The sequence below is a fragment of the Ranitomeya imitator genome, chromosome 6 (genome assembly GCF_032444005.1).
Source record: "Ranitomeya imitator isolate aRanImi1 chromosome 6, aRanImi1.pri, whole genome shotgun sequence".
NCBI lineage: Eukaryota > Metazoa > Chordata > Amphibia > Anura > Dendrobatidae > Ranitomeya > Ranitomeya imitator.
Window position 1 is genome coordinate 1,094,606 of NC_091287.1, and position 17,539 is coordinate 1,112,144.

Sequence of the window (17,539 nt, forward strand, 5' to 3'; positions counted from 1 at the left end):
CAACTCTAACCCTAATAGGAAAATGGAAATAAATACATTTTCTTTACTTTATTATTTTTCCCTAACTAAAGGGGTGAGTGATAAAGGGGGGGTTTATTTACAATTTTTTTTATTTTGATCACTGTGATAGGATCTATCACAGTGACCAAAATGAACCAATAGGAAAATTCTTCCTGTTGTTGCCGGAAGCAGACGCCAGCGGTCATGGGGGGAAGCAGGAGTACCCAGGGACACCGGGAGACACTGGTATCGGGGTGCGATCGGAGACCTTATTTCTCTGTCCTCTGATGTGCGATCACATCAGAGGACATAGAAAATAAATGGCTAATCGCGGTTGTTGTTTTTTGCGGTCGCCGTTATACGGTTAATAACGGCGATCTCAACTCCCAGGTCGGTAAAAAACGACCTGAATCATATTCTCTGGGGTTCGGCTACCCCCGGCAGCCGACACCCCGGAGAAATTCCGACTCTGAGGGGCGCTATACACTTTTTCCACAGCGCCTTAACCCTTTCCCGACCTGTGACATAGCGTATGCATCATGAAAGTCGGTGCCAATCCGACCTGTGACGCATATGCTGTGTCACAGAATGATCGCGTCCCTGCAAATCGGGTGAAAGGGTTAACTCCAATTTAACCCGATCTGCAGGGACAGGGGGAGTGGTACTTCAGCCCAGGGGGGTGGCTTCGCCTCCCGTGGCGACGATCGCTCTGATTGGCTGTTGAAAGTGACGTTTCACTTTCAATCAGAGCAATCGTAATATTTCACCAATGAAAACTAGTGAAATATTACAATCCAGCCATGGCCCATGCTGCAATATTATCGACCATGGCTGGAAACTGCAATCTGCCCCCGCAACCACCACCGATCCACTGCCCAGTCCTCCGTCCTGTGCTCCGCTCCCCTCTGTCCTCCTGTCCGCTCCCCCCGCAGTCCAATCTCACCCCCCCGCTGTCCGATCCCACCCCTGCATACTTACCGACCTCCGGTGTCCCTCCCGTTGTCCGTCCATCTTCTGCATGGGCGCCGCCATCTTCAGTGCGCCCGCCGAATCTGCCAGCCGGCAGATTCATTCCAGGTACATTTTGATCACTGTGACAGGTTCTATCACAGCGACCAAAATAAAAAAAAATAATAAATAACCCCCCCCCTTTATCACCCCTATAGGTAGGAACAATAATAAAATAAAGAAAATATATTTACTTTTATTTTTCCACTAGGTTTAGGGCTAGAACTAGGGTTAGAACTAGGGTTAGAGTTAGAACTAGGGTTAGGGTTAGAACTAGGGTTAGAACTAGGGTTAGAGTTAGAACTAGGGTTAGAACTAGGGTTAGAGTTAGAACTAGGGTTAGGGTTAGAACTAGGGTTAGAGTTAGAACTAGGGTTAGGGTTAGAACTAGGGTTAGAGTTAGAACTAGGGTTAGAACTAGGGTTAGATCTAGGGTTAGGGTTAGAATTAGGCTATGTGCACACGGTGCGGATTTGCCTGCGGATCCGCTGCGGATTGGCCGCTGCGGATTCGTAGCAGTTTTCCATTAGGTTTACAGTACCATGTAAATGTATGGAACACCAAATCCGCCGTGCCTATGGTGCGGAAAATACCGCGCGGAAACGCTGCATTATATTTTCCGCAGCATGTCAATTCTTTGTGCGGATTCCGCAGCGTTTTACACCTGTTCCTCAATAGGAATCCGCAGGTGAAATCCGCACAAAAAAACACTGGAAATCAGCGGTAAATCCGCAGGTAAAATGCAGTGCGTTTGATTAGACAAGTGGATGGTACAATAATAACCAGCCGCTTTGTGAAAGAGACAGGAATAATTTATGTGAAAAAAAAGTACTTTTTAATTTTTACAGATCCATTTGTGAAGCACCTGGGGGTTCAAAGGGCTCACTATGCATCTAGATAAGTTCCTTGGGGGGTCTAGTTTCCAAAATGGGTCACATAGGGCACACGGGGGCTCTCCAAACGCGACATGGTGTCCGCTAACGATTGGAGCCAATTTTTCATTCAAAAAGTCAAATGGCGCTCCTTCCCTTCAGAGCCCTGTCGTGCGCCCAAACAGTGGTTTACCCCCACATGTGAGGTATCGGCGTACTCAGGACAAATTGGACAATAACTTTTGGTGTCCAGTTTCTCTTTTTACCCTTGGGAAAATAAAAAAATTGTTGCTAAAATATCATTTTTGTGAATAAAAAGTGAAATGTTCATTTTTTCCTTCCATGTTGCTTGTGCTGCTGTGAAGCACTTGAAGGGTTAATAAACTTCTTGAATGTGGTTTTGAGTACCTTGAGGGGTGCAGTTTTTAGAATGGTGTCACTTTTGGGTCTTTTCAGCCATATAGACCCCTCAAACTATCTTCAAATGTGAGGTGGTCCCTAAAAAAAATGGTTTTGTAAATTTTGTTGTAAAAATGAGAAATCGCTGGTCAAATTTTAACCCTTATAACTTCCCTAGCAAAAAAAAATTTTGTTTCTAAAATTGTGCTGATGTAAAGTAGACATTTGGGAAATGTCATTTATTAACTATTTTTTGTCATCACGTAACTCTCTGATTTAACAGAATAAAAATTCTAAATTTGAAAATTGCTAAATTTTCAACATTTTCGCCAAATTTCTGATTTTTTCACAAATAAACACAAAAATTATCGACCTAAATTTGCTACTAACATGAAGCCCAATATGTTATGAAAAAAAAACAATCTCAGAATCGCTAGGATCCGTTGAGGCGTTCCTGAGTTATTACCTCATAAAGGGACACTGGTCAGAATTCCAAAAAATGGTCAGGTCATTAAGGTCAAAATAGGCTGGGTCATGAAGGGGTTAATTAAGGTTTAAGTACCCTTAACTACAGTCGTTAAGAGGCATATCGGCGGTCGTTAAGGGGTTAATCTAAAACCTCAGTATTCAGGTTAAGTTGCCGTGTTGGCACTTTGCGATAAATAAGTGGGTTTTGGACTGTTGTTTGGGCACTCGGTCTCTAAAAGGTTCGCCATCACTGCACTAGATGCTACAAACTATTTTAAAGTCAGGTCCCTTACTGTATGACACTAGGAACAGAAGAATTTGTGTGTGGCCTCTGAATGTCAACCCAACCAAATGATAAAGTGGGATACGGCGGGTTGTCTAACTTTTTGCAACTGAAAAATTATAATTTTTTTAATGTGTGTGTCAGGTCTGCAGACGGTTTCATATCACCACAGCACAAATTGACAAGGTGGGATACAGCAGGCTGTTTCACATTTAGCTAGTGAAAAAATATCATTTAGAATGCTATAGTCGTGCATGGAGCACAATAGGAGCAGTGCACAACACACTTGTAGGACATGCGCCCTGCTGGCTTTGTCCGTGGACCTCAGTAAGAGCAAGAAAAGAAAAAAAAAGTTCTGGAAGGTACACTTAAAGGGAACCTGTCAACCCCCCCCCCCCCCCCCCAGCAGGCCTATTAATGTAAAATTGCCCCCTTCAGCAGCACTAAGGCTGCATTCTGTGAAGGTGGCTCTTATGTTTATTATCCCTAGGAACGCTGAAATAATGGCTTTTATAAATTTCCCGCCATACCACTATTGAGTCGGGGAGGTATGTTTTCTCCCTCTGACTCTCTGGTCTCTTCTCTTTCTTGTGACGTCACCGACGCCTGCCCCCAAAGAAAACTGTCCGGTAAAACCCACTTAGCCTTACTGACAATTCATCAGGGGCCAAATAATTATTCTACTCTGCAGCCACTGTAAGGCCACGTTCACACATTCAGTATTTGGTCAGTATTTGTAGTGATAAATACAGAATTGCTGACGGGTTTCTATTATACTTTTCCTCTAATTATTTCACTCCTGGTTTTGGCTTACAAAATACTGACCAAATACTGAACGTGGCTTTACAACCTGAGTGCAGTTCAACATGAAAAATGTGATGAAAGGTCATCAATAAATATGCACATACACACTCATTTGCAGAACTTTTGGCACCCCCTGGAATTCGCGTCAATATCGAAGAGTGTGAAGGAATGATACTGATGGAGTAGAGTGAGGATTACCTGGTAGTCCAGCATTAGTAGTAGCGTGCATCGCACGCTAACATCTCCTGGACGCTTCACCTGGAATCCATCTGTTTCTTGCGTGCTCGGAGTCCTGTGCCACTGAGAGGAGGAGGCGATAAGCTCAGAGCTGATAGATTGCACATAATTAAATGCAGAAGAACATGCCCCATTTATTGGTCATAGGGGTAACATAAAAAAGCATTAATTATGAAAGCAAAACAACCCAAAGTAAGTAGAGCCTCTCACATCAAAGGTGGCAGTGCCCTTCAGCCTTCTAACCAGAGTAGGAATGTCCCTCAATCCATATCCAAAGATGTGGTGCCTCTAAGTTCATGAAAAACACACACAAAATTTCAGCTCACCCTTCTTGAATGATCATGAGTTTTAATCAATCCGAGCACGGAAAGGGCTTCTGCCAAAGCTCTCTGGGAATGGTGAAAGTAGGAAAAGAATCCAGCTCAAGAAAATGTATAAAATCGAAAATTCTTTATTCCAAATAATTTTTAAAACGAGAAGAAACACTGCATGTCAAAAATCAACAATATCCAAAAAATGGAAGGACACTTGCTGTGGACTAAGAACACTCAGTGTTCGAAACGCGTTCAGCTGTACCATGGTTGTCCTTCCATTTTTTGGATATTGTTGATTTTTGACATGCAGTGTTTCTTCTCGTTTTAAAAATTATTTGGAATAAAGAATTTTCGATTTTATACATTTTCCTGAGCTGGATTATTTTCCTACTTTCACCGCCTCTAAGTTCATACCTCGAGCAGTAGTGTCCTTCCTCCTCCATACTGACAGAGGCTCCTCACCGCATACCCATAGGGAGATAGTGTCACTCAACTCATACCCAAAATGTTAGTGCCTCTCAACCTACTGTATATCCGTGGTGACGCTCAAAACATATGCTGATCAGAAGGCTCGGAAACCTCAAATGTCACCCAGAGCTGGGGGTTTGGTATGAATTGAGAGAGATGCCCCTCAATATGTCTCCCACATTCTAGATCACATGATATAGATCATCAGACGCACCTCCACCAGATGATTATCTGGCCCATATAGATCCTTGTCCAACTCAATGACCAAACTCTTGAAGAAAGAGGAGAACTTTCGCTTCATCTTACTGGGCTAAGAATAGAAAAAGACAGTGGCGGAGAAAAACAATGAGAAATGCGCCAAATTATACATCATCGTGTGCCAAAATATGTTGCACCTGCTATGAGCCACATCTATTATTCATTTTCGATACTACTTCTTTTGGCACACTGAAAAAAGGCTGTTTTATAGCGGAAAGTGGGAGTGGTGAAAAATGTGACAATCTCCTCTGCCCCTTCCAGTCTCCTCTATCACCTTCTAGATTCCTTTGCTCCCAGTCTCAACTGTCCCTTCCCCATTCCTCCTACCCCCTCCGATCTCCTGACCTCTTCTAGATTCCTTTGTTCCCCTCCAGTCTTCTCTGTGCCCTTGCTGATCCTTCCGCCCCATCATTCTCCTCTGTATCCTTCCAGATCCCTCCGCTTACCTCCAGTCTTCTCTGTCCCCTTCTAGATTTATTTGCCTCCTCCATATTCCTCTGCCCCCTTCCAGATCCCTCTGTCCCACTCGTCTCCTGTCCTTTTCCAGCTCCTTTTGCCTCCACCAGTCTCCTCTGTCCCCCTTCAGCTCCATCTGCACCATTCCAGTCTCCTCTGTCCCCATCCAGATCCCTTTGCTTCCCCTCCAGTCTCTTGTCTCTTTCTAGATCCCTGTCCTCTTCCAGATCCTTTGCTATCCTCCAGTCTCATCTGTCCCCTTCTAGATTCCTGTGCCCCCTTGATTCTTCTTTCCCCTTTGGAATCACTCTGCCCTTCTCACTCTCCTCTGTCCCCTTCCATATTCCCCAGCCCCCTCTAGTCTCCCTTCCAGAGTCTTCTGCTCCCTTTCAGTCTCCTCTGTCCATTTACAGATTGTTCTGCTCCTCTCCAGTCTCCTCTGCCCCTTCCATATTCCTTCAACACCCATCAAGTCTCCTGATCCCTTCCAGATTCCTTTGCTCTCCTTCAGTCTTCTCTGACCCCTTATGCACCTCTCAAGTCTCCTATGTCCCCTTACAGATTCCTTTGCCCCCTCGTCTCCTTTGTCCCCTCTTGTCTCTTTGCCCTTCTAGATTTTTTTTACCCCTCCAGTCTGCTTTCCCCTCCAAGATTCCTTTCCTTCCTACATATCCCTCTGCCCCTTCCACATTCCTCTGACCCACTCCAGTCTCCTCTGTCCCCTTTCAGATCCATCTGCCCAACTCAAGTCTCCTCTGTTCAAATCCAGATTCTTTTGCCCCCTGTGGTCTCCTCTGTCACCTTCCAGATCCCTCTGCCCCTCATCTCCTCTGTTTCCTTCCAAATACATCTGCTCCTTCCAATCTCCTCTGTCTGCTTCCAGACTCCTTTGCCCTCTCCAATCTCTTCTGTCCCATTAAAAATTCCTTTGCCCCTCCAGTCTCCTCTGTCCCCTTCTAGATCCCTCTATTCCACTTTAGTCTTCTCTATTCCCTTCAAGATCCCTCTGCCCCTTCTGTCTTTTCTTTCTCCTTCAAGATCCATCTTCCTCCCTCAGTCCCCTATATCCCCCTCTTGATTTATTAGCTTCCTCCAGTCTCCTCTGTCCCCTTCCAGATTCCTTGGACCCCCTCCAGTCTCTTTGTTATCTTCCAGATCTATCTGCCCCCCCCCCATCCTCTGTCCTCTTCCAGTCTTCCATGTCCCCTTCCAGATCTCTCTGCCCTCTTCAGTCTCCTCTGTTTTCTTCCAGATCCTTCCGCCCCTCCAATCTCCTATGTCCCCTTCTAGATTTATTCGCCTAATACAGTCTCCTCTGTCCCTTTCCAGATTCCTTTGATCCCCTTCCAGATCCCTCTGCCCCTCCTGTCTTTTCTGTAACCTTCCAGATCCCCTAGACCCCCTCCAGTCTCCTCTGTTCCCTTCCATATTCCTTAGACTCCCTTCAGTCTTTTTTCACATCCCTTTTAGATCTCTCTGTCCCTGTCCAGTCTTCCCTGTACTCTTCCAGATCCCCCTGCTCCCTTCTGTGTCATTCAAATCCCTTTTACCCCCTCCAGTCTCCTCTGTTCCCTTCAAGATCCATTTGCCCCACTCCAATCTCCTCTATCCCCTTAGTTTCCTTAAAACCCATTGAGTCTCCTCTTTCCCCTTTCAGGTTGCTGTGTGCACTCCAGTCTTCTTCGTTCTCTTCCAGATTCCTTTTCCCAACTCCCATTTCCTCTGATCCCTGATAGATCCCTCTGCCTTCACCAGTCTCCCGTGTCCCCTTCCATATCCTTCAGTCTCCTTTGTGCCTTCCACATCCTTATGCCTCCCTCCAGTCTCCTCTGTTCCTTTCAATATCATTCGGTTTCCTTGCAGATTTCTTTTCCCCCTTTTTAGCCTTATCTGTCCCCTTCCAGATCCATCTGCCACCCTCCTGTCACCTCTGTTCCCTTCCAGATCCATCTGCCACCCTCCTGTCACCTCTGTCCCCTTCCAGATCCATCTGCCACCCTCCTGTCACCTCTGTTCCCGTCCAGATCCATCTGCGCTTTTCTGTCACCTCTGTTCCCGTCCAGATCCATCTGCCACCCTCCTGTTACCTCTGTTCCCGTCCAGATCCATCTGCCACCCTCCTGTCACCTATGTTCCCGTCCAGATCCATCTGCCACCCTCCTGTCACCTCTGTTCCCTTCCAGATCCATCTGCCACCCTCCTGTCACCTATGTTCCCTTCCAGATCCATCTGCCACCCTCCTGTCACCTCTGTTCCCGTCCAGATCCATCTGCCACCCTCCTGTCACCTCTGTCCCCTTCCAGATCCATCTGCCACCCTCCTGTCACCTCTGTCCCTTCCAGATCCATCTGCCACCCTCCTGTCACCTCTCTCCCCTTCCAGATCCATCTGCCACCCTCCTGTCAACTCTGTTCCCTTCCAGATCCATCTGCCACCCTCCTGTCACCTCTGTTCCCTTCCAGATCCATCTGCCACCCTCCTGTCACCTCTGTTCCCTTCCAGATCCATCTGCCACCCTCCTGTCATTTCTGTTCCCGTCCAGATCCATCTGCCACCCTCCTGTCTCCTCTGTTCCCTTCCAGATCCATCTGCCACCCTCCTGTCTCCTCTGTTCCCTTCCAGATCCATCTGCCACCCTCCTGTCACCTCTGTTCCCGTCCAGATCCATCTGCCACCCTCCTGTCACCTCTGTTCCCGTCCAGATCCATCTGCCACCCTCCTGTCTCCTCTGTTCATTTCCAGATCCATCTGCCACCCTCCTGTCACCTCTGTTCCCTTCCAGATCCATCTGCCACCCTCCTGTCACCTCTGTTCCCTTCCAGATCCATCTGCCACCCTTCTGTCACCTCTGTCCCCTTCCAGATCCATCTGCCACCCTCCTGTCATTTCTGTTCCCGTCCAGATCCATCTGCCACCCTCCTGTCACCTCTGTTCCCTTCCAGATCCATCTGCCACCCTCCTGTCACCTCTGTTCCCTTCCAGATCCATCTGCCACCCTCCTGTCACCTCTGTTCCCTTCCAGATCCATCTGCCACCCTCCTGTCACCTCTGTTCCCTTCCAGATCCATCTACCACCCTTCTGTCACCTCTGTTCCCTTCCAGATCCATCTGCCACCCTCCTGTCACCTTTGTTCCCGTCCAGCTCCATCTGCCACCCTCCTGTCACCTCTGCCCCCTTCCAGATCCATCTGCCACCCTCCTGTCACCTCTGTTCCCGTCCAGATCCATCTGCCACCCTCCTGTCACCTCTGTTCCTGTCCAGATCCATCTGCCACCCTCCTGTCACCTCTGTTCCCTTCCAGATCCATCTGCCACCCTCCTGTCACCTCTGTTCCCATCCAGATCCATCTGCCACCCTCCTGTCACCTCTGTTCCCATCCAGATCCATCTGCCACCCTCCTGTCACCTCTGTACCCTTCCAGATCCATCTGCCACCCTCCTGTCACCTCTGTTCCCTTCCAGATCCATCTGCCACCCTCCTGTCACCTCTGTTCCCGTCCAGATCCATCTGCCACCCTCCTGTCACCTCTGTTCCTGTCCAGATCCATCTGCCACCCTTCTGTCACCTCTGTTCCCTTCCAGATCCATCTGCCACCCTCCTGTCACCTCTGTTCCCATCCAGATCCATCTGCCACCCTCCTGTCACCTCTGTTCCCATCCAGATCCATCTGCCACCCTCCTGTCACCTCTGTACCCTTCCAGATCCATCTGCCACCCTCCTGTCACCTCTGTTCCCGTCCAGATCCATCTGCCGCTTTTCTGTCACCTTTGTTCCCGTCCAGCTCCATCTGCCACCCTCCTGTCACCTCTGTCCCCTTCCAGATCCATCTGCCACCCTCCTGTCACCTCTGCCCCCTTCCAGATCCATCTGCCACCCTCCTGTCACCTCTGTTCCCGTCCAGATCCATCTGCCACCCTCCTGTCACCTCTGTTCCTGTCCAGATCCATCTGCCGCTTTTCTGTCACCTCTGTTCCTGTCCAGATCCATCTGCCACCTTCCTGTCACCTCTGTTCCCGTCCAGATCCATCTGCCGCTTTTCTGTCACCTCTGTTCCCGTCCAGATCCATCTGCCACCCTCCTGTCACCTCTGTTCCCTTCCAGATCCATCTGCCACCCTCCTGTCACCTCTGTTCCCTTCCAGATCCATCTGCCCCTCCTGTCACCTCTGTTCCCGTCCAGATCCATCTGCCACCCTTCTGTCACCTCTGTTCCCTTCCAGATCCATCTGCCACCCTCCTGTCACCTCTGTTCCCTTCCAGATCCATCTGCCACCCTTCTGTCACCTCTGTTCCCGTCCAGATCCATCTGCCACCCTCCTGTCACCTCTGTTCCCTTCCAGATCCATCTGCCACCCTCCTGTCACCTCTGTTCCCTTCCAGATCCATCTGCCACCCTCCTGTCACCTCTGTTCCCTTCCAGATCCATCTGCCACCCTCCTGTCACCTCTGTTCCCTTCCAGATCCATCTGCCACCCTCCTGTCACCTCTGTTCCCGTCCAGATCCATCTGCCACCCTCCTGTCACCTCTGTTCCCGTCCAGATCCATCTGCCACCCTCCTGTCTCCTCTGTTCCCTTCCAGATCCATCTGCCACCCTCCTGTCACCTCTGTTCCTGTCCAGATCCATCTGCCACCCTTCTGTCACCTCTGTTCCCTTCCAGATCCATCTGCCACCCTCCTGTCACCTCTGTTCCCATCCAGATCCATCTGCCACCCTCCTGTCACCTCTGTTCCCATCCAGATCCATCTGCCACCCTCCTGTCACCTCTGTACCCTTCCAGATCCATCTGCCACCCTCCTGTCACCTCTGTTCCCTTCCAGATCCATCTGCCACCCTCCTGTCACCTCTGTTCCCGTCCAGATCCATCTGCCGCTTTTCTGTCACCTTTGTTCCCGTCCAGCTCCATCTGCCACCCTCCTGTCACCTCTGTCCCCTTCCAGATCCATCTGCCACCCTCCTGTCACCTCTGCCCCCTTCCAGATCCATCTGCCACCCTCCTGTCACCTCTGTTCCCGTCCAGATCCATCTGCCACCCTCCTGTCACCTCTGTTCCTGTCCAGATCCATCTGCCGCTTTTCTGTCACCTCTGTTCCTGTCCAGATCCATCTGCCACCTTCCTGTCACCTCTGTTCCCGTCCAGATCCATCTGCCGCTTTTCTGTCACCTCTGTTCCCGTCCAGATCCATCTGCCACCCTCCTGTCACCTCTGTTCCCTTCCAGATCCATCTGCCACCCTCCTGTCACCTCTGTTCCCTTCCAGATCCATCTGCCCCTCCTGTCACCTCTGTTCCCGTCCAGATCCATCTGCCACCCTTCTGTCACCTCTGTTCCCTTCCAGATCCATCTGCCACCCTCCTGTCACCTCTGTTCCCTTCCAGATCCATCTGCCACCCTTCTGTCACCTCTGTTCCCGTCCAGATCCATCTGCCACCCTCCTGTCTCCTCTGTTCCCGTCCAGCTCCATCTGCCGCTTTTCTGTCACCTCTGTTCCCGTCCAGATCCATCTGCCACCCTCCTGTCACCTCTGTTCCCGTCCAGCTCCATCTGCCGCTTTTCTGTCACCTCTGTCCCCTTCCAGATCCATCTGCCACCCTCCTGTCACCTCTGTTCCCTTCCAGATCCATCTGCCACCCTCCTGTCACCTCTGTCCCCTTCCAGATCCATCTGCCACCCTCCTGTCTCCTCTGTCCCCTTCCAGATCCATCTGCCACCCTCCTGTCACCTCTGTCCCCTTCCATATGCCTTAGACCCCTTCAGTCTCCTGTATTTTGTTTCACATCTTTCAGTCTCCTCTGTCCTTTGTCTCCCTCCAGTCTCGTCTGTCCCCTTCCAGATCCATCTGCCACCCTCCTGTCACCTCTGTTCCCTTCCAGATCCATCTGCCACCCTCCTGTCACCTCTGTTCCCTTCCAGATCCATCTGCCACCCTCCTGTCACCTCTGTCCCCTTCCAGATCCATCTGCCACCCTCCTGTCACCTCTGTCCCCTTCCAGATCCATCTGCCACCCTCCTGTCACCTCTGTTCCTTTCCAGATTTATCTGCCACCCTCCTGTCTCCTCTGTTCCCTTCCAGATCCATCTGCCACCCTCCTGTCTCCTCTGTCCCCTTCTAGATCCATCTGCCACCCTCCTGTCTCCTCTGTTCCCTTCCAGATCCATCTGCCACCCTCCTGTCACCTCTGTTCCCTTCCAGATCCATCTGCCACCCTCCTGTCACCTCTGTTCCCGTCCAGATCCATCTGCCACCCTCCTGTCACCTCTGTCCCCTTCCATATGCATCTGCCACCCTCCTGTCTCCTCTGTCCCCTTCCAGATCCATCTGCCACCCTCCTGTCTCCTCTGTCCCCTTCCAGATCCATCTGCCACCCTCCTGTCACCTCTGTCCCCTTCCAGATCCATCTGCCACCCTCCTGTCACCTCTGTTCCTTTCCAGATCCATCTGCCACCCTCCTGTCACCTCTGTCCCCTTCCAGATCCATCTGCCACCCTCCTGTCACCTCTGTTCCCTTCCAGATCCATCTGCCACCCTCCTGTCACCTCTGTCCCCTTCCAGATCCATCTGCCACCCTCCTGTCACCTCTGTTCCCTTCCAGATCCATCTGCCACCCTCCTGTCACCTCTGTCCCCTTCCAGATCCATCTGACACCCTCCTGTCACCTCTGTCCCCTTCCAGATCCATCTGCCACCCTCCTGTCTCCTCTGTTCCCTTCCAGATCCATCTGCCACCCTCCTGTCTCCTCTGTCCCCTTCTAGATCCATCTGCCACCCTCCTGTCTCCTCTGTTCCCTTCCAGATCCATCTGCCACCCTCCTGTCACCTCTGTTCCCTTCCAGATCCATCTGCCACCCTCCTGTCACCTCTGTTCCCGTCCAGATCCATCTGCCACCCTCCTGTCACCTCTGTCCCCTTCCATATGCATCTGCCACCCTCCTGTCTCCTCTGTCCCCTTCCAGATCCATCTGCCACCCTCCTGTCTCCTCTGTCCCCTTCCAGATCCATCTGCCACCCTCCTGTCACCTCTGTCCCCTTCCAGATCCATCTGCCACCCTCCTGTCACCTCTGTTCCCTTCCAGATCCATCTGCCACCCTCCTGTCACCTCTGTTCCCGTCCAGATCCATCTGCCACCCTCCTGTCACCTCTGTTCCCTTCCAGATCCATCTGCCACCCTCCTGTCACCTCTGTTCCCTTCCAGATCCATCTGCCACCCTCCTGTCACCTCTGTCCCCTTCCAGATCCATCTGCCACCCTCCTGTCACCTCTGTTCCTTTCCAGATCCATCTGCCACCCTCCTGTCTCCTCTGTTCCCTTCCAGATCCATCTGCCACCCTCCTGTCTCCTCTGTCCCCTTCCAGATCCATCTGCCACCCTCCTGTCTCCTCTGTCCCCTTCCAGATCCATTTGCCACCCTCCTGTCTCCTCTGTTCCCTTCCAGATCCATCTGCCACCCTCCTGTCACCTCTGTCCCCTTCGAAATCCATCTGCCACCCTCCTGTCTCCTCTGTCCCCTTCCAGATCCATCTGCCACCCTCCTGTCACCTCTGTTCCCTTCCAGATCCATCTGCCACCCTCCTGTCACCTCTGTTCCTTTCCAGATCCATCTGCCACCCTCCTGTCTCCTCTGTTCCTTTCCAGATCCATCTGCCACCCTCCTGTCTCCTCTGTCCCCTTCCAGATCCATCTGCCACCCTCCTGTCTCCTCTGTCCCCGTCCAGATCCATCTGCTACCCTCCTGTCTCCTCTGTTCCCGTCCAGATCCATCTGCCACCCTCCTGTCACCTCTGTTCCCGTCCAGATCCATCTGCCACCCTCCTGTCACCTCTGTCCCCTTCCAGATCCATCTGCCACCCTCCTGTCACCTCTGTCCCCTTCCAGATCCATCTGCCACCCTCCTGTCACCTCTGTTCCCGTCCAGGTCCATCTGCCACCCTCCTGTCACCTCTGTCCCCTTCCAGATCCATCTGCCACCCTCCTGTCACCTCTGTTCCCTTCCAGATCCATCTGCCACCCTCCTGTCACCTCTGTCCCCTTCCAGATCCATCTGCCACCCTCCTGTCACCTCTGTTCCCTTCCAGATCCATCTGCCACCCTCCTGTCACCTCTGTTCCCGTCCAGATCCATCTGCCACCCTCCTGTCACCTCTGTTCCCGTCCAGCTCCATCTGCCGCTTTTCTGTCACCTCTGTTCCCGTCCAGATCCATCTGCCGCTTTTCTGTCACCTCTGTCCCCTTCCAGATCCATCTGCCACCCTCCTGTCACCTCTGTTCCCTTCCAGATCCATCTGCCACCCTCCTGTCACCTCTGTTCCCGTCCAGATCCATCTGCCACCCTCCTGTCACCTCTGTTCCCGTCCAGCTCCATCTGCCACCCTCCTGTCACCTCTGTCCCCTTCCAGATCCATCTGCCACCCTCCTGTCACCTCTGTTCCCATCCAGATCCATCTGCCACCCTCCTGTCACCTCTGTTCCCTTCCAGATCCATCTGCCACCCTCCTGTCACCTCTGTTCCCTTCCAGATCCATCTGCCACCCTCCTGTCACCTCTGTCCCCTTCCAGATCCATCTGCCACCCTCCTGTCACCTCTGTTCCCTTCCAGATCCATCTGCCACCCTCCTGTCACCTCTGTTCCCTTCCAGATCCATCTGCCACCCTCCTGTCACCTCTGTCCCCTTCCAGATCCATCTGCCACCCTCCTGTCACCTCTGTTCCCTTCCAGATCCATCTGCCACCCTCCTGTCACCTCTGTCCCCTTCCAGATCCATCTGCCACCCTCCTGTCACCTCTGTTCCCTTCCAGATCCATCTGCCACCCTCCTGTCACCTCTGTTCCCTTCCAGATCCATCTGCCACCCTCCTGTCACCTCTGTTCCTGTCCAGATCCATCTGCCACCCTCCTGTCACCTCTGTTCCCGTCCAACTCCATCTGCCGCTTTTCTGTCACCTCTGTTCCCGTCCAGATCCATCTGCCACCCTCCTGTCTCCTCTGTTCCCGTCTAGCTCCATCTGCCGCTTTTCTGTCACCTCTGTTCCCGTCCAGATCCATCTGCCACCCTCCTGTCACCTCTGTTGCCGTCCAGCTCCATCTGCCGCTTTTCTGTCACCTCTGTCCCCTTCCAGATCCATCTGCCACCCTCCTGTCACCTCTTTTCCCTTCCAGATCCATCTGCCACCCTCCTGTCTCCTCTGTCCCCTTCCAGATCCATCTGCCACCCTCCTGTCACCTCTGTCCCCTTCCAGATCCATCTGCCACCCTTCTGTCTCCTCTGTCCCCTTCCAGATCCATCTGCCACCCTCCTGTCACCTCTGTCCCCTTCCAGATCCATCTGCCACCCTCCTGTCACCTCTTTTCCCTTCCAGATCCATCTGCCACCCTCCTGTCACCTCTGTTCCCTTCCAGATCCATCTGCCACCCTCCTGTCACCTCTGTCCCCTTCCAGATCCATCTGCCACCCTCCTGTCACCTCTGTCCCCTTCCAGATCCATCTGCCACCCTCCTGTCACCTCTGTTCCTTTCCAGATCCATCTGCCACCCTCCTGTCTCCTCTGTCCCCTTCCAGATCCATCTGCCACCCTCCTGTCTCCTCTGTTCCCTTCCAGATCCATCTGCCACCCTCCTGTCACCTCTGTTCCCTTCCAGATCCATCTGCCACCCTCCTGTCACCTCTGTTCCCTTCCAGATCCATCTGCCACCCTCCTGTCACCTCTGTCCCCTTCCAGATCCATCTGCCACCCTCCTGTCACCTCTGTTCATTTCCAGATCCATCTGCCACCCTCCTGTCTCCTCTGTTCCTTTCCAGATCCATCTGCCACCCTCCTGTCTCCTCTGTCCCCTTCCAGATCCATCTGCCACCCTCCTGTCTCCTCTGTTCCTTTCCAGATCCATCTGCCACCCTCCTGTCTCCTCTGTCCCCTTCCAGATCCATCTGCCACCCTCCTGTCTCCTCTGTCCCCTTCCAGATCCATCTGCCACCCTCCTGTCTCCTCTGTTCCTTTCCAGATCCATCTGCCACCCTCCTGTCTCCTCTGTCCCCTTCCAGATCCATCTGCCACCCTCCTGTCTCCTCTGTCCCCTTCCAGATCCATCTGCCACCCTCCTGTCTCCTCTGTTCCCTTCCAGATCCATCTGCCACCCTCCTGTCACCTCTGTCCCCTTCCAGATCCATCTGCCACTCTCCTGTCTCCTCTGTCCCCTTCCAGATCCATCTGCCACCCTCCTGTCACCTCTGTTCCTTTCCAGATCCATCTGCAACCCTCCTGTCTCCTCTGTTCCTTTCCAGATCCATCTGCCACCCTCCTGTCTCCTCTGTCCCCTTCCAGATCCATCTGCCACCCTCCTGTCTCCTCTGTCCCCTTACAGATCCATCTGCCACCCTCCTGTCACCTCTGTCCCCTTCCAGATCCATCTGCCACCCTCCTGTCACCTCTGTCCCCTTCCAGATCCATCTGCCACCCTCCTGTCTCCTCTGTTCCCTTCCAGATCCATCTGCCACCCTCCTGTCACCTCTGTTCCTTTCCAGATCCATCTGCCACCCTCCTGTCTCCTCTGTCCCCTTCCAGATCCATCTGCCACCCTCCTGTCACCTCTGTCCCCTTCCAGATCCATCTGCCACCCTCCTGTCTCCTCTGTCCCCTTCCAGATCCATCTGCCACCCTCCTGTCACCTCTGTTCCCTTCCAGATCCATCTGCCACCCTCCTGTCTCCTCTGTCCCCTTCCAGATCCATCTGCCACCCTCCTGTCTCCTCTGTTCCCTTCCAGATCCATCTGCCACCCTCCTGTCACCTCTGTTCCCTTCCAGATCCATCTGCCACCCTCCTGTCACCTCTGTTCCCTTCCAGATCCATCTGCCACCCTCCTGTCACCTCTGTTCCCTTCCAGATCCATCTGCCACCCTCCTGTCACCTCTGTTCCCGTCCAGATCCATCTGCCACCCTCCTGTCTCCTCTGTCCCCTTCCAGATCCATCTGCCACCCTCCTGTCTCCTCTGTTCCCTTCCAGATCCATCTGCCACCCTCCTGTCACCTCTGTTCCCTTCCAGATCCATCTGCCACCCTCCTGTCACCTCTGTTCCCTTCCAGATCCATCTGCCACCCTCCTGTCACCTCTGTTCCCTTCCAGATCCATCTGCCACCCTCCTGTCACCTCTGTCCCCTTCCAGATCCATCTGCCACCCTCCTGTCACCTCTGTTCCTTTCCAGATCCATCTGCCACCCTCCTGTCTCCTCTGTTCCTTTCCAGATCCATCTGCCACCCTCCTGTCTCCTCTGTCCCCTTCCAGATCCATCTGCCACCCTCCTGTCTCCTCTGTTCCCTTCCAGATCCATCTGCCACCCTCCTGTCTCCTCTGTCCCCTTCCAGATCCATCTGCCACCCTCCTGTCTCCTCTGTCCCCTTCCAGATCCATCTGCCACCCTCCTGTCTCCTCTGTTCCTTTCCAGATCCATCTGCCACCCTCCTGTCTCCTCTGTCCCCTTCCAGATCCATCTGCCACCCTCCTGTCTCCTCTGTCCCCTTCCAGATCCATCTGCCACCCTCCTGTCTCCTCTGTTCCCTTCCAGATCCATCTGCCACCCTCCTGTCACCTCTGTCCCCTTCCAGATCCATCTGCCACCCTCCTGTCTCCTCTGTCCCCTTCCAGATCCATCTGCCACCCTCCTGTCACCTCTGTTCCTTTCCAGATCCATCTGCCACCCTCCTGTCTCCTCTGTTCCTTTCCAGATCCATCTGCCACCCTCCTGTCTCCTCTGTCCCCTTCCAGATCCATCTGCCACCCTCCTGTCTCCTCTGTCCCCTTCCAGATCCATCTGCCACCCTCCTGTCACCTCTGTCCCCTTCCAGATCCATCTGCCACCCTCCTGTCACCTCTGTCCCCTTCCAGATCCATCTGCCACCCTCCTGTCTCCTCTGTTCCCTTCCAGATCCATCTGCCACCCTCCTGTCACCTCTGTTCCTTTCCAGATCCATCTGCCACCCTCCT

The 17,539-nt window shown here is 52.5% G+C and overlaps 1 protein-coding gene across 2 annotated transcripts in view; it reads right to left on the reverse strand.

Annotated features, from left to right (window-relative positions):
• Positions 1 to 17,539, reverse strand: part of SMARCD3 (SWI/SNF related BAF chromatin remodeling complex subunit D3) — a 211,252-nt gene that overhangs the window by 69,358 nt on the left and 124,355 nt on the right. For both annotated transcript variants that reach the window (XM_069729035.1, XM_069729034.1), the window contains exons 6-7: positions 5,068 to 5,163; positions 4,033 to 4,134 (exon numbers count right to left, since the gene is read on the reverse strand). In XM_069729035.1, coding sequence (XP_069585136.1) covers positions 4,033 to 4,134; positions 5,068 to 5,163 — 198 coding nt within the window. The remainder of the gene's footprint in view (positions 1 to 4,032; positions 4,135 to 5,067; positions 5,164 to 17,539) is intronic.